General features: G+C 46.3%; 1 protein-coding gene across 1 annotated transcript in view; it reads left to right on the forward strand.

Annotated features, from left to right (window-relative positions):
• The window catches only part of LOC125943469 (uncharacterized), a 134397-nt gene that overhangs the window by 111427 nt on the left and 749 nt on the right, over positions 1-22221 (forward strand). The window contains exons 2-3 of the mRNA XM_049662801.1: positions 20621-20691; positions 21575-21652. Of these exons, the coding sequence (XP_049518758.1) occupies positions 20621-20691; positions 21575-21652 (149 nt within the window). The remainder of the gene's footprint in view (positions 1-20620; positions 20692-21574; positions 21653-22221) is intronic.

A 22221-nucleotide genomic window follows, 5' to 3' on the forward strand; every position in this document is an offset into this window, starting at 1 on the left:
TGGTCGTAGTCTAGGGCTGAATTTGAATCAAGCCCTCCTATGACCGTCAACGCTTCTCCTGTCAGGCAAAGCCTCAGAGAGAGTGCCCATTCGACCGGGGCCATTCTTGACTTGTGGCCATCGCTCCGAACGTTGCAAGTAGGCGTCTAAATCATCTCCGTCTACGTTAAAAGGGGGATCATTTTATGAGGAATGAATACCTCAGGAGCTGCCCTGGTAAGCGACTGTTGCGTCGCTGGGCCACTCTACGTGCCTTGTGCGCCAGCAGTCTTTTCCTCGACCTCGATCTTGAGCCTTAGCACTCTTTCTTCCGCTTCCAATCGTAGGCGCTCTTGTTATGCCTGCGCTTTCACGTCATCGCGATGTTGGGTGTGCTGGTCCCGTTCTCTCGCGATTTCTGTGTCAACCCAGTGCTTCAGCTCCGCTCCTGTCATTCCTAAGTCTTTCCTATAGCGTACAACCTCTCAATCTCCATCGTTCTTCCTGTGCGCTTGAGAATCCTGGCAGGATCGCCAAAATTGTGATGATTGCGTTGTGGGCGCAGGCCTCAAAGACACAAAGGTGGCACAATGAACACAGAGAGGCTTTAATGACACGGAGACGAGGCTAGGACGACGAACACGATAACACACAGAATTCACTTCTAGTTGTCTGTCGCTTATACAGCGTCACTTTCACATGGACTCTAATGGCGTGTCAGTATCACACACTCACATCACGAGGAGTCGCAGTGATGACTCTAGCAGCGGGTGGCGCAGGGGTATGGAGGCCGGGGGCGGAGGCCCGGCACACGACTAGCCATTCGCGTTACAGTTGGGTCGGGACGTCAGCCCGCCATGGCTGCACCGGAACAAGCCGCCGTCATATGCCCACACAGCAGTGGAGCAGGCCGGATCAGGCACACGAACAGCCAGACCTGTTTTTTCCAGCTCACCCAGGAGCACCAGCCTAGGTAGATGGACAGCTCGGCTCGTTCGGGACGAAAGCCCAGACCAAGCAAAGGCTCAAACCCGGCACAGGCTCAGCCCAGGTACAGCGACAACCCGAACCGCTCTCCCAGGTCAACCAGGAACACCGGCCTGGGGTAGGTGGACTGCTGGGCTCGTTCGGGACGAAAGCCGAGACCAAGCAGCTCAGACTGGTGCCATGGCTGTCCCTTCAGCGCCTGGTCCGGCCCTTCTTCTTCCTCGTCCATCACGCACCAGAAGAGTCCCGTAGATTTGACCGCGGAATTCAAACATAGTCTATTCCTATCACACCAAACAAGGTTAAGGGGTGATGTAATATGGCACAGGCTGGTTGGCTTTCCAGCTGACACACATGGGCTCATTTGGAGGTGACGTTTCGACGTCGCGCGAGCTCGCGCTCCAGCGGCTTTTGTTATTTAGCATGGTTGCACGGCGAGCTTTACAGCGTAAGCTGTTATGGGCTCATTCCAATAGCCATAATGGCAGGCGATGTTGTCCGCTGTCGCCACCGCCGCCGTTTTCCGTCGCATCTATTGCCAACCACTATGAGAGATCAGCCAAGAAATGGGTAGATTGCCTTGAGAGCGAAAAGAATAATAAGGAGATGTATACAAAATGCAAGAATAAAAAAACATATACGGCTTACCTGATTAAATCAAGCAGGCTAAGTGTCTGTCCCCGCCCAGTTTAAGAGGAGATGCCTATAAATCATCATAACCATCGTCAGCCTCATAATTAGCGTCGTATCGTGCCATGTGGTGCGTAGCGTCGAAACGAGCGCCCTTTGCATTGCAGTTGTGTATTATTACACCAAGTGGGACACCATATAGCAGTTTAAGTTCACACAAGGTAGTTTGTGTTTCCTATGAAGTGTGCGGCTCCTACCCACTATGGAGGATTAGCCAAGAAATGGATGGATTGTGTTGAGGACGACAAAGAATATTAAAGAGATGTATACAAAATGGCAGAATAAAAAAACATGTATAGCATACCTGATTAAATCAAGAAGGCTAGGTCTTCTTGATTTAACCAAGTATGCTAGACCGCCCGTTTCAAAGGAGACGTCAATCATCATCATCATCACCATTGAAACGCGCCACTTGTCACGCGATGTGACATGCGCGCCGCATAGCGGCGATACCTGCAAACTTTGCATTGCAGTTGCACTGTATTCCGCCAGGTGTCCCGACATGTAGCAGTTGCATGTAGCAGTTGCATGTAGCTGGACTTCGTTAATTCAAGCAGTCTAGGTGACTATTTGTCGCTGCCTCGTATCAAAGGCGATGCCAATACACCATCGTCAATATTATTGACATCAATATTATCGTATCCTGCCACGAGTCAATTTGCGCCAATTAGTCTAGATTCCTGTGTTTATTCTACGGTACACTTCATGGCCCCTCCTCGCAAGGTACGAATCGCTGCTGGAGGAGCGCTTGCGGCTACAACCAGGCAATATCGGGCTCGGCAGACCGTTGTAAAGAGAGCAGCAGAAGCCGTAGCTCGTCGTGAACTCCTGCGGGTCGTTCAGATCATTCTCGGGAAAATGAGCAAAGAGACTTCACCGTGAAGTCTTTCTAGTGCGTGCTGCCGAAAACTGGGCTCCTACGAAGCCACTCCTCCAGCTTACACTGTGACTGTGCTGGGTGTGCCGCGCGAAGCATGTGACTTTTCAAGCGAAGCTGCATTGCGTCACGTGTGTGGGTGGTGGCGGTGGCGGTGGTGTCACAGTGAAAAGTGCACCGACACTAGTGATTGTGCAGAAAGGGTCCCAGCTGATGGCACTTACCCCTGTGGGGTCGGAAACCTGTAACGTGCCCTAGAACTACCCTTGCCACACGTGGGACCCATAGAGACAAATTACCTGCCCTTCCCCTGTCGAGAAAAGGGGGAAAGCGAAGCTCGCTGTCCGATTCTAGCGTGAGAGCTTCCTAATCCCAGGCGAAACGGCAGCGAACAGCCGCCAACCCTGAGTTTAAGGCAAACGAAGCGGAACGCCTGCGACAGCGTCGTCTTGCCACAAGCTTGGCCCTATTTTCTCGACAGGGGAAGGGCTCTAAGCTATTTTTGTTTAATTTGTATTTTCTCCTGCTTCTAAAATTATTCTTAAATTCTATGTACTTTGCATGCATAGATGTTTTTTAGTGTTTCGGGGGCGTCCTTATTTGCTGTGAAGCGCATATTATCAAACAGAAATAGTGATGCCTTATTATTCGGGGCCCTCCACTACGGCGTGCCTAATAATGAGAACTGGTTTGGTACGTGAATACCCAGAAAGGAGAAGATCCCTCTTCATTACTTTCATTGGAGGAAATACCTTAAATCAGACTCGCTACCGCTGTCACATAGCTTATGTGTAGAGATGACTTTCTCTTGAAACAGAAACTGCACCGAGCCCCAACAGTTTTCACTTTTTGTGCTATGTCGCATTTTATTGCGATAGCAATTATATGGACACTCAAAAGCAGATTTCTGCCGTCGGCGTCGCCGTCGCCGTGAGGTTCCGTATGACGTCAATGGAGATGAAATCGTCGCCGCGATGATAAGTGGTTCTTGAGGGAAAGGGAAAGGTTGGCGCTATCTTCTGCAGCCCTTGAGGGAGCACGGCTCAGCGCCAAAACGCTGTATGTGCGAGTGAAAGGGCGCGAGGGACGCGCGCTTTCACGGGGAGTGAACGCACGGCGGAGAACAAACGCGCGTTCTGCTCTGTGCTCCCTTAAGGGCTGCAGAAGTAAGCGTCGCTTTCCTCCTCTACAATCACCATATATGTGGAGCAAACGTGCCTTCTTCCGACGCACGAAAGGCCGTGGGGGGGGGGGGGGGAGGGGGAGGGAAGGGAGGCGACGTTTAGCTGCGGCACCAAGTGCCTATTTATATCAGAGGCTCCGGCAACAGTCACCAACGCCGCACGCATTTTGAGCGAACGCGGGCAAAACGCCGACGGCGTCGACAACAGTTCTGCGTGTTGCCGGTGCTGCTGCATGTCCAAGTTTATACAGCTGATAAAGCTGCTATCATTACTCCGTATAGCTCTCTTCAAATTTGCTATCGCAATTGATGCTTCACCTTTCAGGTGAAACTGCGACAACTTTTTATTGACTTGGCATGCCTTATTTTTTCTTCACAGGAACAGACATACGCTACGAACACTGCCTGGGAGGTAAGCCTAGGTTATATTTATATTTGGTCGAGGACATAATCAAGAAAGTACAACAGTGAGTTTGAAGATTAATACGCAGAAGACATAGATAATGCTCGATAACCTGGCTAGGGAACAATTATTCAGGATGGCCTGTCAGCGCCTAGATTCTGTATACAGGAGTGCGTGTATTTAGGGCAATTACTAAAAAGGCACCCTGATCACGAGCACAAAATTACAGAAGAATAAACATGTGCTGGAGTACATACTGCAGGCATTACCAAATCCAGACTGCGAGCTTACCACTATCGATGAAAAAAAAGTGTACGATCTTTGCATTCTACCGGAACTAACATATGGGACAGAAACTTGGATTTTAACAAAGAAGCTTGAGAACAGGTTAAGAACCGCGCAAAGAGCGATGGAACAAAAAATTTTAGTCCTAACGTTAAATCAGACAGGAAGAGAGCGGTGTTGATCAGAGATCAAACGGGGATAGCTGATATTCTAGTTGACATAAAAAGAAAGAACTGAAGCTGGGCAGATTATGTAATGCGTCGGGTAGGTAACCAGGGGACCATTAGAGTTACATAATCGATGCTAAGAGAAGGGAACGGCTGTCGAGGAAGGCAGAAAACTAGATGGGATGACGAAATTAGGAAATTTGCAGGAGCAAGTCGGAATCAGCTTGTGCAAAACAGGTGTAATTGGAAATCGCAGGGAGAGGCCTTTTATTCTGCAGGGGACATAAAAATGAGCGTATGATGATGATGATGATGATGATGATGATGTATGTAATAGCGTTCAGGGTCAGTACAAAATGATAGCTAATATATTCACATCTTTATTTGTTGGATTCATTGGCCATTAAATCAGAATTAATTGCATTCCACCTTGACAAAGCGCCAAAACTTCTAAGGTAAATCATAAAATGGCATAGAAAGGGGAAGGTATGCTGCAGCCAACCTCTGTTCCTAAGTTGACAACTAAGGAGCGGATGCTTCGGCAGCACTTGTCACAGTATGGACGGCCGACCACCGTGGCCGCTGCATGCTTAATTGTGCCATAAAATGACAAGAAATCCCTCATAGAGCTTATACGGCAGCATCTTCGAGAGCAGATCCGAAAGCTTCAGGCAATGGGTTCCCCAAGTGCAACTGCCTTTACAGACGTCATTCCGGAGGAAATCCGGGAGGTGATGCGGAGTCTCTTCGACAGTTCTCGAGTCCAATACAGCGGCCGATTCAACGCAGGCTTTCATCCTGGGCCCCGGAAGTTGACAGTATGGCGTGCTCTTGACAATCGTCCGCTGTGTTGCCATCCGGGAAAGCTGCACACCTGGACCGCGACTGCCTCTACCGAGTGAATGTCCTGCGTGGATTGCATCTGGACGCGCTTTGTGTGAGCGACCGCAAAAATCGGTGAGCGACCACGAGAAATCGAGGAGTAGCAGGCAGAGGATGATTTTTCTTATGCCGTTCGGCGGTGACAGTCGCGGTCGGCATAGCCTCGTCGTTCTGCGTCCAGAAACCACACCCAATGTACCTTTCATTAAAATGGTGCCAGCGCGGCAAGCACGGAACCGGGAAACTGAGAATAGTGACCTCCGGGGATTAGTACGCTGTCGAGCTAACTGGCAAATATCCTCCTTCGCGCCATCTCCCAACGAGGTGACGCTGACGCCTTCTTCCGCAACCGCCGACAGATCTTCCGCCGCTATCGCTGTTTCCGTCGATTGTTTCCCCTTCACTGCACTTGTCGACACTGGAGCCGATTATTCAGTATTGAGCCCCTTACTAGCTACTCATCTCCTCAAAGTGGTGACACACAGCTGATGATCAGCTCATGTGACCCATTGGACGATGCACCGCCAGGCTTCACATCCGTACGTCGACCTTCGTTGCATCTTTTCTCGTGCTGCAAAGGCGTTCGTGGCCGGTTATGTTCAGCATAGATTTTCTGCAGGAATATGGGGCAATAATTATTCTACGTTACTTGCGCGTGACGTTTTCCAACCCGCTTTCTTCCGACTTAGACGCGGAAGATTACCATAGGCGTGCTGTGTTACCTGTTTTCGATGATTCCGTGACGTTATCGCCTCGATGTTGCATCTTCGTCCTTGTCGAGTGCCCACAAGAACAAACAATTGAAGGCATCATTGAAGAGTTTTTGCTAGACCGAGAAGTGGGCGTCGCTGGTGGCCTCGCTTCGGCTCCGTAAGCAGGCGGACTACGATCTTCGTTACCAACTTCAATGATGATACAAGCACTTTGCGCAGCACTCCATGATCGCTTACTTGGAGGCGCTAGACGAGCGCAACGACTGTCCTTGGTTTGCGACTTTCGGTGGGGAAACTGCAACGTTTACAAGGCCAGTCACATCAACGTCAATCCGCAGCTAGAACTATCCAAGCGGGACAGGTCTCTCAGTCCTCTGCCCCTGTTTCGCCAATATTTCGCGACCACAACAAAGTCACGCACGTTCATCTGACCAAGTACACAATTATCACTGAACCAGCCGCCCGACCCGTGCACCTACATGCTTGCGGCGTATCGTGAAAGAACAGGATGCCATTCGTTACCAAATGAAACGTATGCATGATGGCGACGGCATCCAACTATCAACAAGTCTGTGGGCGTCACCTGCTTTTTCGATTAAAAGAAACATGGTTGCCTACGCTTCTGCCAACTGAACAAGTATATGAAATGAACGTTTATCTGCTCCCACGTATTCATGACACTTTAGACCACCTGCGCCATGCAAATTAATTTTCTTCGATGGATCTACGTAGCCCGTACTGGCATATTTGAGTTGACGAAGGGAAGGGGAAAAACGGCGTCCAATATACCTGACGGCCTTTACGAATATAAATTCCTTCCTTTCGGATTCTGCTCCTGACCAGCGACGCATGCTTCAACGCATGATGGACACGGCTTTCTCAAATATCAAGTGGCGCTCGTGATTAGTGTACATATAAGATATACTGGTTTTCTCCACCGCCTGTGAGCAACACATCGAGCGGCTTCAGGCAGTTCTTAAGGTCATGGATATGGCGAGCGTCTTTCTGAAGACCGTAAACTGCCATTTTGCATATTAGGAGCCCCAATTTTTGGGCCACGTTTGCAGCAGCGCCGGCGTTGGCCCTGACCTTGAGAAAACTAGAGCAAAAACTTTGTTCCCGATACCATAGACAAAACACGATGTACGCAGATTTTAAGGTCTTCCTGCCTATTACCGCTGTTTTCCGTGAACTTTTTGTAAAATCGCCGAACTCTTGCGACGCCGCGTCTGCAGTGATAGGACATTTTTTGAGGGGCTCAGCACAATCTCATACTTTCTATGGGGTTCAACAGCGTCTGCAAACGCCGCTGATCCTTGGACACTTTGACGCAGAAGTACACATTGATGACAGCAACGTTGGTCTCCTAGCTATCCTGGTGCAATCCAAGCAGGTTCCAAGCGCGTTCTTGCCTACGCTGGTCGCACTTTGTCCTCCGATGAGGAAAGTTCGACAATAGAAAAAGGGTGCCTGGTTGTCGTGTAGGCTATTACGAAGTTCCGGCCGTACTTGTACGGGCACCCTTTCTGAGTTGTCAGCGACCACCATTCTCTCCGCTGGCTGACGATTCTCAAAGATACCGCCGGCCGTGTCGCAAGATGGAGCCTTCGGTTATATGAATTTGATCCAGCAAGTCCTCTGATAAACACACTGACGTCGACTGACTATCCCGCGCCCCTTTCGAAACCACTCCAAAGGACACTGAGGAGGGTTGTGGTTTCCTTTCTGCTCTAACATCTTGTAACCTCGTGCAAAAGCAACATAACAATCCAGACCTCCAAACACTGACTGAATATCTCAAAGGACGCCGGCTACCTCTGCGACAATTCGCACGTTTATTCTAATCTCTTTCTCTTCGTAATCACGTTCTCTACAAGCGAAACTTCCATCCTACAGAAAACGTGTACATGTTCGTTGTCGCGGCTGCACTGGAGTGAGGACAATCTACGTACATGCCACGACGAACCATCTTCCGGGCACCTTGCTTAAACGCGCACCTTGGCGAGGATCAGGCAGAACTACTACAGGCGAAAACTGGCGAAAATCGTCAAGCACTACTTCTGAACTTCTTTCATGGGTTTCACCCATGAAACGAGCTCGTCTCCTCCAGTGTTCTCCATCACTTGCTTGTTTTAGTCGGACGAAGCTCATCTCCCTTGTGTTGGGAATACGCCTCGATGTCAATGGTGCGATTGTTGTGTCATGCAGCTGGGCCTTCTGCTGAAAATATGCTGGGCCATATAGCGACGTTGGTGTATATGGGTCAGTTTTTCATTCTGGCACCAGAGTTGCTGGTGCACGGATAGTCGCTTGATAGGAGTGTTCCTTCGAGATTATTATTCAGCCATCAAAGAGAGTGAAATACTTCTTGCGTAGTGCACATACAACTGGAAGTAGTTCAACTTGTATATATGTAGCGACGAATTTTTCAGGTATAGCACCAGTAGAAAATTTTTCGTAGGTATCTCTCACAGTGAAATTGAGCGTTGTGAAAACTTTGTTAAGTTGGCTTAGAAGAATCCGAATTATATTCGTTTCACACATGTAGTCTTAATTGTTTGTTTCACCAAGTAAGTAGCGGATATCATTAACGTATTCCTTGCGCCAAAGGATAATATTGCATGTAATCGTTTCATTAGACAGTGAGCATCGCCTTCGCAAGGTCAATATATGAGATTCAGCTGCCTTCTCACGGCTATCATATAGTTTGGTACAAGATGTTCATAGTCAGATTCAGTCATAAAAATTTGTCTTGATTCCGTAGTCGCGTCTTGGAGAAGATCACGCCCAAATAAAAGGTTCCGAAGGATTTTGGAATTCCCTCACTCGAAAAAAAAATTTGTCTGTCTCGGCGTGTTTCTTCGGGATCATCTTCCAAAGAAACAAGGAAAGGTCTACTATATGCATCGTTGGCCTAAATGCCAAGGGCAATTCTGTTCCTGTCGTTGGCTGCTCCAGTAGATGCTTGGGCGAGTTGTAACGACCTACTTGCAAATTAAAACGACACAAAAAGCGAGAAATCCCAAGTTTGTTGTTGGCACTTGCTCTTTGCACTTTCGCTTTGGCAAGATGCGGAATAACTTTAGTATGTGCCACTCAGTAGTAACCTTACGTGGGCAGTCACACGAAGCTCGTCCAAGCGAAAGACATTGTTCAATTTCGAATGTGTCTAGCAAAACGAAATAAAAATGAACCGGCCTGAGACATTGGAGAGAGTTCATACGTCGCACCAAGTGTTGAGACTGACCGTATTCGCGTTAGGACTGCGCACACCATCAAATAGTGCCTGGCGACCTGAAAGAAAAAAAGAAATAGTGTGCACATGACGAACAATATAGTCAACACGGTCGTTGTGTGCAGGTAATTTACTAAACACTCAAAGCGCAAGAATAATTTTATGTTGAAGGTGGTCTGCCTAGAAACAGAAACAATAAATCGCCGGTAATACGCGTGAATTTCAACGACTGGAAAGCGGGACGCGGTAAAAGGGACAAAATTATATTTTGTGAAGCAAGAAGCAAGCTTCTGTGATCGTATAGAGCAAATGTATTTCTTGTTGATATGTCTCCAAAATGGATTAACATACCATAAAGTATCATAGAGGTGCATTTAACTGTCAAACGCTTTGAAATTTTTATATAATGTTACTATTATACCTGTAATGAAGGCTTCTCTGTGTTGCTGAAGTTCCAGACGTTCCAATAAAATTATTAATGATGTGCATAAATGTAGCTTGGAAACCATTACAGTTCATTGCAGGACCTGGCGATAATATGCATGTTCGGTATCGTAACTTCAACTCTACTAGCTCTTCGTGTATAATGGCTACACGGATAGTACTGGATATTAATACCCATAGAGCAGAGTACTGGACAAGATGGTATAATTTGACAGCGGGAGCTGCGTGAGTTGATTTCATTTATATAAATATGTGTACCAAATTAAATAGAGGGGGAATCTCTGCATACAAAGAGGCTTACGTAATGTTGTTTGTTGGATATAAAGACGGAACGTTGTGCACCAATATACCACGCAACAATTTTTTTAAGTCGTCAGTGATACTTATGACACCATTTTGTGATGCGTTACTTAAACTTGAATGCTTTGTCTACAGCAAGAATTTGCAATAAGACAAGCTATTTCTTTGATTTCACCATTGCCTGTCTTTGCAAGACAATTTGACATAATTAAAGTCATGTTCTAAGAGGAAACTGAATTGGAAATTAGCGTATATTGTGAGTAAAGCACTGCGCACCTGTTTAGCATACGCCCACATGCAACCAGCTTGCATAAGGCTGTTTGCTCACCTCGTTTCACTGTACGATGGTTCGGTGCTTGATTGCAGCTGATAGAATCCTTCTCGATTGAAGTTAACCGCGGTAGCCGAGGCCACAGCTCATCGCATAGCGCTGCAGGCAAAAGTAAAGAAACCGCGGCTCGCTTAGTCAGTCATCTGTTTCCGCAGCGGCTGCCTTTTTACAGGCGCTGAATAATATAAAATGAATGCGAAGTGTGTTTAGAAAACTTTAGAAATAGCGCGACTCGAGTTTACCTCACCGTGGTAGTATAGCGGATTCGGCTTTGCGCTGTTCAGCCTGTGGGCGCGGTAGGAAAGCCCAGCTGCGGCGGCCGCATTTCGAAGGGGGCGTTATGCAAAAACTCCCATGTACCTTGCATTGCGTGCACGTTAAAGATACCCAGGTATTAAAAATTAATCTGGAGGCTCCCACTACGGCATGCTTCCACCATACCGTGGTTTTGACACCGAAAACCGTTAATTTTAAGGTAGTTGGGTTTATTTGAAAATAAAGGCGAAATGACCTTGAGTTCAAATAGTATAAAACGTTTTTCTGCTCAGTGACATGCATGTGTTTCTTCAATAAGCGTTCCTAGACAAAATGAAGTTGCTGTATGTTCCCTCTACGAAAAATATTCATGCAGAAGCAGCAAACGTGATTATCGAAGTAAAGCAAAAAGCTTTCTTTTCCCGCTGACTAGTGCGTGAATGTCTCCGGATTACTATATGGCAATGAATGTACAATACCCTGGAATCTTCTTACTTAACTGTTTGTAAATCTTGTAAATGAAAGGTGTTCGGTTTCTGAAGCATAACAAAAACTATTTTACAGCACCTTTGCATTTGCATAATATTGAACGCTATCACCTTCTGATGTGATATGGTCGGAAAGAAAAGACGCCTTGCAAGCTACTGCATCATATTTGCGACGATTGTTGAGCCAAATCCTAAAGTGTGCCTTTGCTTGTCTAACGTACTGACCGTTACATGACTCGTATTGAAGAAAAGTCAACATGTTTTGATCAAACCCATTTACCGAACTGATTTTACAAATACTGATGGTGTGTGCTTTTTCTGACATATGTTTGTGCTTATGTGTCCGTACACTTTGCCTCTCTGTTTTTCTGCAAGGGCGGCAGGCAATGCTTGCCATCTTTTGTGTTTGTGAATGCGTGATGCAATCTCAGGTACTTTCTGTCAGCGTATGCACGAAGCCTTATATATATATATATATATATATATATATATATATATATCCTAGGCACTGTTGACGTACTTCATTGTTTTCATATGTACTACACAGCGTCTCCTATATCGAATAAAACAGCTTGGTAGCTCTGTTTGTCTCAGTCTTTTTGATGTGGTGGAGATACGTGAAGATGCAGACGTCCTCTCGTGTTCCCGTCCTTTCTGGAGCAACGTTCCCGCCGCCACAGGCGCCCAGATAATCCCACAAGGAAGAGGAAATAAACTTTATTGAAGACAAGGGGAGGGGGAGTGGGAAGCTGAGGTCAGGCAGAGGGGGCTGGAGTGGCGTCCAGCTGGCCGCGACTTTGAGGGTTAGTAGATTTTAGTGCGGAGTCCCACGCCTCCTGTGAGGGAGATTTCTGAGGGAGAATTATTTCTGCAGCCCCATAAAATATGATGCTGATCAGCTGGATCTGTGTCTCAATATTTACATTTTGCAACGACGGACATATAGCTCCCACCAACGCCGCAGCGCAGAGCGCTATGGTCGGCGCTGCAAAGAGAAGAAAAATAAAGAAGCGCAGCGCGTACTCGAGACGGAAGCTCGGCATGCGCAGTGTCGTTCTGAAAGCTTGCCCCGCTGGTCGTCGCAGCCGCCGCTCCGCTACCCGCCTTCAGCTTCTGAGTAGAAACGACGGCGCGGCTCGTATGGCCGCCGTCACGTCCCTCCTACATTGTTGACCCGGGAGAACGCGCCTTGCACCGAGCGACACGCTGCCATGGCTCACTGGCCGGAGCCGCAGTTCGACCCACCATTGCCGCCGTTCTTGTCCAGCTACGTCGGCGCATGGTTCGCCCAGTTCGAAGTGGCTCTGGAGCTGAACCACATATCGATCTAGTAGTTCAAGCACGCGGTACTTCTTGACGTCCTGCCGCTTGCTCTCCAGCTCCACCTCGGCATTCCATCGCAAGGCCCGCGCCCTTACGAAAAACAGCGGCCGTCTGCCCTCAACTTCTACGGCGCTGCCTACCGCCCTCTTTCAGAGGTTGACAGCACGGTGCGCGACTCTGTGCCAACGCCCTCCCGTCCAGCACCAGACGCGTCTCTTTCAACGCCTGTAAGCCACCATCAGGCGAGCCTTCCTCCCTCGACTTGCCCCGACACCGTCTCGTCAACCACCCGATGCGCTACCGCACAGTCCCCGGCCTCCAGCTCTTTCCAGGGGTCTCTTTCGCGCGAGTACGCGCACAATGTTGTCACCAAGGGTATGGACACGACCATGACAACGCCGACGTCGTCGCCTTGCTCGCCTCCAACGACGATACGCGACAGTGGTGCCATCGCCGACCCTACGCCGGCTCCGGTGCCGCACGCCATCGCGTCTGGCGCCAACGACATCACTCCTGCCATTCGGCCTCCTACCAACCCTTCACCGGATTTGTCTACGTTGCCGGCTGAGCGAGCCACCGAGTCAGCGCGCGAGCCCTACCGTGTGCCGACTCCGCTGCCTCTGACCTTGTCAACTGTCGACACACCGCGGCACCTCCAAGCCAGCGAGTGTGACGCAGCAGCAGCAGCAGCGGCCTTAGTCCCTGCCCTGCGCTGCCCGTCCTCTCCTTCGACCGTCTTACCATTGGGCCCTTCCGGCAACCTTTATGACAAGTGAGCCCATGAAGGCTGGGAACAATCATCGCGCGACGTTGATACGGCGGATGGACTGACACCACCATCCCGCGACGCGAGTCTTGATGGTGTCTCGCACCCACCACCTGATCCTGTCCTTAGCGTCGTGCCCACGTTGGAGCTTGCCAAGCAACATGACCCGGCAGCTTCTGTCCCGGCTCTCCCAGATCTTCGCCAACCTGCGCCGGTTCCATCATTGAGCGTTGCCTGACGACGCCTTCCACGCCATCTGGAGCGCCAGCCGACTCCAACGCCGTTGACCGCGGCTACACCAAGGCTCCAGCGGGAACGTGCCAGACTCTGTTGACTTGACTCGGGCGGTGTCGCGCGCAGAGGTTTGCACCTTACGACGTCTACCGTGGGTCGGGCAAGACCGGACAAGTGCGTGCACAAGCTGCATCCACCACAGGTCACGCATCTGCGAGCGCGTCACGACCGATATTGCGGCTTGTCGTGCCGACCAATGAAGCGCTCGTTCCCCGTTTGTTTCGCCTGGTCTGCATGAACTGCTGCAGAGGCGTCTGCCTCTACCCTCTCTGGGCCGGCGTGCTGTGTGCCCTGCGTCCGCACCGCCACTCGCAGCCTCGTCCACCGTATTATTTGGTAGTCCCCTTCGTATACAACGGACTCACTATTTCTATTGACCCCGGACCCATTTGAACCTCGCTTATGTCATTTATTCCATCGCCGTTCCGTCTGGGCGGAAGCGCAGCGCATGCTCGAGGCGCAAGCTCGGCACGCGCAGTGTTGTTCAGAAAGCTAGCACGCTGGTCGTTGCAGCCGCCGCTCCGCTAGCCGCCTTCGCCTTCTGAGTAGGAGCGACGGCACGGCTCGTACGGCCGCAGTCGCGTAACTCCTACAGACACTTCAAACACTGATTATTACGGCGCCTCTAATGCTTCAACACTGTGTACTGCACCTGTGGCGGCCACTTAGATTGTGATGATCCGTCAACGCGATCTCCTTGTTTTTTGTGGTAACTCACGAGGATAACGTCGACTAATGGTTCGACATATATGACCGCGTGCGTTCATGCAATCGGTGGACCGGCACCGAGAAATTGACACAAGTTTCATTTTATTTGACCGGTGTTGCGAAGACTTGGTATTTCGAATGCGAATCATGCTGGAGACACGCTTCCAGATACGAAAAATGCTGGAGACGCGCTACCAACGTCTGCAGGAGTTTTACACTTCATACATCAAGAATGTCTGGGCGTTTTGCGGATATGTAAACCCTAGCGTGACGAAAGCCGCACGCGTTGGTTACGTCTTCCAAGGCTATGGCTTCATCGCCGTTCGACGCCCTGATCGGGCTAAATCTGGCTACTGTGCAAGACAGTCCTTCAATGTATCAGCGCCTAGAAGAGCTGCAGTTTCTTTGCCTGCAAAAGGACAGCAGCGACCCTTACATTTCGCCTCCTGCTGATCTTGCTTTCATCCGCACCATCATCCGCGAAGCGCTTTAAGTAGTAGAATTGAGGCGTTCTTCTGCTGCCTGCGTCACAACTCCCGCATTCGACTTGCGCGAGGAAGTGGAATTCACAGTGACGAGGACACCCACGGCGCCTATATTGAAGAACATGTTTTGCGATGAATGTGTTTTTCTTGCAACACTGAGGTTGATTTCATTGTCGACTGGCTGAGGCAGTAAATTAACTTTTTTAATCGAAACCAAAAGTGTTTACCAGCCATGTCCAGTTGAACTTATCTGATCCTGTCCTACTGTCGGCGGCGCATAAGTTGCCACTTGAAATTCCTGGAAGAAGGCACCAGTTATGTTGTCTATACAAGAAAGGCAACGAAGTACATTACCTATGATAATTAGTCACAAGAGTCTGGATCAGTAGAAGTAAATTTTGAGAATAAAGATTGGTGGAGACTCTTATGGCACGCACTTCTGATTGACGACCGACAGCTTACCATTATTCTCGAAAAGTACAATCATTGCGTTGTGCTAACATCCACCTAAGAGGCTGAAAACTGGTACGATATAAATGTAGCTGCTCAACAAGCAATGGAACGACAAAAATGGTAAGCATGATGGTAAAGAAAAATGCATCCTAGGAAGGTAAAGAACTGAAAACGATGATGGAACTAGGAAACATGCAGTTAGTAGAAGCAAGCCAGACGTAATTGTAGATTGATTGGGAAGGCCTTCGTCCTGTAAAGGACATAATGTATGTAAAAGGAGCATTGATGCTTGATTTTCTCTTTTTATGCTACATAGTGTCTTCGTACTGATCAGCTCAAGCTGCATGGTAAAGATGACTAATATGAAATATTTCGTGAAGCAAGACTATTTGTTGTTTCCTATTCATTCATGTTTTCTTTACAAACGACAGTGTGTGACATGAAATTTCCCTTGATGCCAAGGTATATGTCTCTTGCTAGTGGTCTGAAGACAAGGGGCCTGAGAAGACTAGCCTCTTGCCCAAACATTCCCTCTAGAGACAAGCGTCGTTCGACAACTTAGAAGCGATACTTTTGCAACAAAATTTTGAGCTATGCAATATGATTATGAACTTGTTTCGTAAAACTTCATAAGAAAGTTATACTTTACGTTTTAGTCACTTTTGCATGTAAGTAAACATTACGAAATTGTTGCTGTGAACAGCTATCTCTGACTGGTGTACATTTGTGATGTAGGATTTACAGTATTTCAAGGTTTCTACAATTACACAGGGGAGCAGCACTTGCTGGACGGCTCATCATTTAGGTCGCATGAACAACTCAGCAGTGAGCGACAATTCTATCACTAATGAGCTTGAAATTCTTGTATAATTATTAATTTACGAACACTTGCTGTCAAACAGCCTACTGGCTAAAGTTCTGAACACAGTATACACAAATATAGCATGTACTACCCAAGATTAAAGGTGTAATTGAATTTGTCAATACAGTATTATTGTCATCCTCATCAACAGCCTATATTTATGTCCACTTGAGGACGAAGGCCTCTCCCTGTGGTCTGCAATTATCCCTGTCTTGCGCTAGCTTATTCCAACGGGCGCCTGCAGATTTCCTAACATCACCCCACCTAGTTTTCCGCCGTCCTCGACTGCACTTCCCTTGTCTTAGTATCCATTCTGTAACTCTAATGGTCCACCGGTTATCCATCCTACGCATTACACGGCTGGCTCAGCGGCATTTTCCCCTCTTATTGTCAACTATAATTTCGCCTATTCCCGTTTTTTCTCTGATCCACACCGCTCTGTTCGTGTCTCTTAACGTCAGGCCTAAGATTTTTGGTTGCATCGCTCTTTGTGCGGTCCTTAACTTGTTCTCCAGCCTCCAAGATTCTGCCCCATATGTTAGCGCCGGTAGAATACAATGACTTCACACTTTTCTTTTCAGGAACAGTGGTAAGCTCCCAGTAAGGATTTGGCAATGCCTGTCGTATGCACTCCAACCCAATTCTATTCTTTTGTAAATTTCTTTCTCATGTTCTGGGTCCCGTGTGAGTAATTGACCTACATAAACATACTCCTTTGCAGACTCTAGAGGCTGAGTGGCGATCCTGAATTCTTGTTCCCTTGCCAGGCTATTGAACATTATTTTTGTCTTCTGCATATTGATCTTTAACCCCACTCTTGCACTTTCTCGTTGAAGATCTTCAATAATTTAGTGTAATTTGTCCCCGTTGTTTCTGAATAGAACAATCTCATCTGCAAACCGAAGGTTGCTGAGATATTCGCCGTTGATCCTCACTCCTAAGCCGTCCAAGAGCTTGAATACTTCTTCCCAGTCCAAGAGCTTGAATACTTCTTCTAAGCATGCAGTGAATAGCATTGGAGAGATTGTGTCTCCTTGCCTGACCCCTTTCTTGATATTTGCCTCACCCCGATCTGATATGGGAGAGTATATTGTGTATCTGAATTCTTGCGCGTGCCAAACATGCATACAAAGAAACGTTCTGTGATAGTGTTGCTACATTCTGATATTATTCCATCTGCAAATCTAGGTCAGTGTTGACAAGGTAAGTAAAATGATATTGGGTCTTCTCGGACCGTAATGGACAGTTTATGCCGTTACTAGCAAGATCACTGAAGCTAACCAACACTTCGTTGGATAGTTGACATCGGAAGGAGACAGACCATCTGGATTGTAATATCACGTAATTTTAGCTTCTAGAGAGTATTTAAAATGTGCTAGTGCTTGCCCTAGCTCACAATAAATTAGGTGTTGGACTGAAGTTTAGAGAGGTCAAGTCCGCTGTGCTTTATATAGTATGTATATTTTCACAGTCACCATGTTTATTGCTTATTTGTTTCTTCACTTTTTTCCCACAAAGTGAAGACTTGGTAACTTTATGGGATACATTCTGTGTTGAAATAACCTACGTCGTGTTCAGATTTCACGTCCTCTGCACTTTAGACTAAGTATATGTGCACTCACTATTGTTTGTAAAAACTGTAAAATAATTTAGGACTTAATTAGCTAAATACGAGCGGCTAGAAAAGGTTACGCCTTAGTTGGCCAGTAGATGTTTAAAGCATTTAAACACGTTTTCAAGATATCCTCAAAACGTCGAGCAGAACGTTTTGTAGCCGTTTTCAAAACGTTTCCAAGATGCCTTGCAAGACGTCTTCTTGCCACCTGTCTACCAGACGTCTAGCAGACGTCTGACGTCTACCAGACGTTACGCAAGACGTCTGATATCCCAAATTTGGCGGTGCATTAGACGGTCTTAGAGACGGCTACAAGACGTTTTAAGATGTCCGACAAAATCTTGGTAAGTTGTCTTGAGGAAGTTCTTAATATTTTGTCAAAACGTCTCCAAGATGTCTTGTAAATGCTTAAAATCGTTTTGAAGAAGTCCTGCTTATCTTGTCGAGACGTCTTGAAGACGGCTTATAGACCAATATGTGTTCAGTGGGCTTGTTAGGTGGTATCACTTATGGGAGAAATCTTTCACTTTTTGGTTTTGTTTCTTTTTTACCTGCATATTTATTCTACAAAACATGTATTTCGTTCCCTTCTTTGTCACACCGGGCTGCGTCTGCCGCGCATGCATGGCCATTTCTTTGTCAAGTTGGCCAGTGTGCTTAATATATTTGTCGTCACGAATAAACTTCCAGATGACTCAGCGTTAGTGCGCATTCCTACCTTATTTCACCTTGCTCATCTTTGTTTGAGCTGTTTGTAAATTATGTACCTACACCAAATTACCTAAGTATTCGTAAAATTGATATACATAAAGTTATTTGCACTATTGATTTCTGCAAGAATGCTGTAGTTTCTCATCTTATTTGTTCTTAACGTTGTTGTACAGTTTTTGTAATATATAGCTTGGAAAGACGTTTTCTGTCAGAATCAATATGCAGGTATCTCGCTTTCTATAGATTTTTTTCAACATGGGTACTGCAACTCCCTCCGTCTATGAGTTAGTACTTTGCTGCAACTTTTATATATTTTATGCAGCGAAATGCTGGTGGAATTTTATATATTTATGTGCGCAAGTGTGGTAACTATGTTTTGTTTGGGCATTTATTTGCAATTCTCATTAGCTCTCCAATCTGGCTGTCCAGTTATTGGAACCTTTTCTCATGCTTTATAATGAGTCGTTCTGGGCTCTTTGATGATGTAGTTGCAGTGACCATTTATTTCACTGTTGGGAATTGCGTTAGCTGTGTGTCACTCCACTTTCCTGTGCTAAATAAGTATTTTATTTCACTTCAATATATCAATAAAGGTATTAGCCTTGCATTAGCTTTTTCTTGGCCGAGGTACCGCTTAGTTGCTGCGTAGTGTGAAAATGCCCAAAGAGATGCTTTCATTACCTTTGTCACATCACATGTCCAGAAAAAATTCACCGATGAGCTCACTGAATGGACGAAATGCCACCAATAAACTCTTACGTACTCAAAAATAACACAGGAAATGAAATACTGTGCAGTTCTTGACTTATGCCGGGGGAGGTAAGCTGCTTTTAGAGCACAAATGCTTTAGAAGTTTACCTCTGAAAAACATTATTCAGGTATTTTCTGTATATATATATATATATATATATATATATATATATATACCCGCCGCGGTAGCTCAGTCAGCTAAGGCGTTGCGCTGCTGAGCACGAGGTTGCGGGATCGAATCCCGGCCGTGGCGGCCGCATTTCGATGGAGGCGAAATACAAAAACGCCCGTGTGCTTGCGTTGTAGTGCAAGTTAAAGAACCCCAGGTGGTCAAAATTAATCCGGAGTCCTCCACTACGGCGTGCCTCATAATCAGAACTGGTTTTGGCACGTAAAACACCAGAAAGAAGAAGAAGAAGAAGATATATATACATGAAGTCATTCGTTTTCAGTCTACTTGTTATTTTGCCTACTCACAGGTAGCCGTAAATGCTTCTGTGAGTGTTTACTGGGTGTATGAAACATTTTACTGTAAGGTATCCAGTGGTCTTCATTTTTGTAATTACACATGCAAGCCAAGAGTTCATGTGTTCAAAGTTAGTTACAAGGGTATGCTTAAGGTCTGCCTTTGAGTCACTTTGCCTTCTAGTCATAAACATAAGTCACAAGGGAAGACCAGAGTGATTGTTTTAATTGAGTGGAAATGTATGGTGTTTCAGATGTATTTACACTGTTAAGAGTTCTGTAGGCACTAGCCTGTGTTTCCAGATGCTATACAGTTGTGGCTTATATACTGTATTAATGTTTCATGTGCATGTATCTTTGCTGCAAATAAAGGTACCCGAAATAGGAAAATTTCTCCTTCGCTTTTGTTCGTGTTAGGGAAAGTTATGAACAGGCACCGGGGCATGCACGTGTGGACAGTAAAGCAATTTCAAAATTAAATTAACCATAATGCACTAGCCCACCGACATGTCAATCAGATTTCAATGGTGAGTTACACAATCTCAGTGCTATCATAACTACGCACAATGCATATTTCAATGCTGTGTCAATAATGACCCAACAAGAGGTCAACAGAACTACTACAACACAAATAAATGCTGCAGCAATGATAACCCAACAGTAATTCAACAAAAACTACCCAGCGATATGCCTAAGCACAACATTCTTTCAACCGTAGCTCAACAATTACCCAATATTTACTTGCCATATGGTGTTTCAATAAAATTTCAGTGGCCAATATTCAAGAGCTCTCAACAGTTCCCCCAATGTTATCACAACAAAATCACAATTAGTTTCCAATACGGTAGCCTGCATTGACCAATGGTGTTTCAATGCTTTGTCAACGATTGTTTGTAAGGGGTATACACTGTCCTATTTTGTTTGTATTTGCCACTTGAGGCAATTATCCATATTTTAATTTGCTTTCAGACGCCAAATTAGGTCGCTATATAGCACCCAAGAGATAATACTTACAGCAACACAGTGCTATCCAGGGGGTGGTAAGCATTTTGATTCGTCACATTACCCTATTACTTATAGTAGTGTGGTTGTGGTAATGCATGCTCTAACCCTGTGAGCCTGTGTAAACCAAAACAAATTGTTATGTTGAAATAACATATGAAGCACAATAATATCCAGACTCTGAAGGTTTTGGTGGAAGTTGAAATTAGGTGTGAGGCAATAACACAGGACCGCAATAAATATAACGTCAAAGTTGTTTAAACTATGACGCTTCTACTGTATTTCTACAATTTGTTTTTGTAAGCGTGGGTGTAAGTGGTTCTCGATTGTGAAGAATGTCACTAGTCAAAAACGCAAAGGGATTTAAACGATACTTGCAAAAATGGCAATGCATTTTGGCGCGATATCTTAGGAAATAATTATTATATTTTGAGGATTACGTGCCACAACCAACGTATGCTTATGAGGCACGCCGCAGTCTGGAACTCCGGAAAATTTTGACCACCTGAGGCAGTTAAAGTGCACCTAATGCACGTTACACAGAAGCTCTTGCACTTCGCCGCCATCGAAAGGGTGCACAAATGCTCAATGCCAACGCTAGCATAGCACCACGGGAGGTAAAATCTAAGCATGTGTCAACTTACATTTTTCCGTCCAAACGATCTCGGGGCACAGCATAAACAACCTTCGTGTAATTAAGAACAGGTCCATTTACCGAGCACTCAGTCTATTAAAAAACCGTGAGGGAAAGAGAAAAACTAGACATCTGTTCATCATGATCACCCGCAGCAGCCTAATTTTAGGCCCACTGCAGGATGAAGCGCTCTCCAATTAGCCCTCTCTTGCGCTAGCTGACTCCAAGTTGCGCCTGAGAGTTTCCTAAGTTCATCAGTCCACCTCATTTCCTGTCTTATTTTTCAGGCAACTCTACGAACAACTATACCATCATTTACACCGACAAGCATTGCGCGGTTGTGCTTATGCCACACTGGGACCATGGTATGTGATTTGCTGCTTCAGTGATCGATAGGATGTGGTGACGTCTTTGACAAGCACCCAAAGCATTGTAAATGAGTGCTTTATAGGAGCAATCTGGTGTTACAGCCAATCCTTATGTGCATGCCGAATCGCTCTGATCATGGATTGCTTCCATTAACTTCACGGGGTAGACAGTCTCTAGCAACAGCTTACATGATTCGCGAAATTATACGAGCTATATTTTTGCATCGAATAATTATTCGAAGACTGCGAAAAATTGTTGCATGTATAGTTAACTCAATCCCAGTTGAAAACAACACATTCCTTTTTTTCGAGTAATATTGTACTTAACATTTAAAATACCTAATTATTCATTACACTAGCATTTTCTCTTTACCTTACAATTGCCACAAAGCCCTATTTCCACAAAGGTAAATAAATCCCTGTATGTAGGTTATTTGCGCAACATCATTTGTGTGACAATTTTTTTGTCTTGTTTGGGCTATGCAGCGTAACTTCTAGCCTTAAAACGCTAGATACTTGCGGACACGTCCACAAGTGTGTAAAGTTCCAAGAGAATTCTAATCGCA

Source organism: Dermacentor silvarum, chromosome 2, assembly GCF_013339745.2.
Source record: "Dermacentor silvarum isolate Dsil-2018 chromosome 2, BIME_Dsil_1.4, whole genome shotgun sequence".
NCBI classification, from domain to species: Eukaryota; Metazoa; Arthropoda; class Arachnida; order Ixodida; family Ixodidae; genus Dermacentor; species Dermacentor silvarum.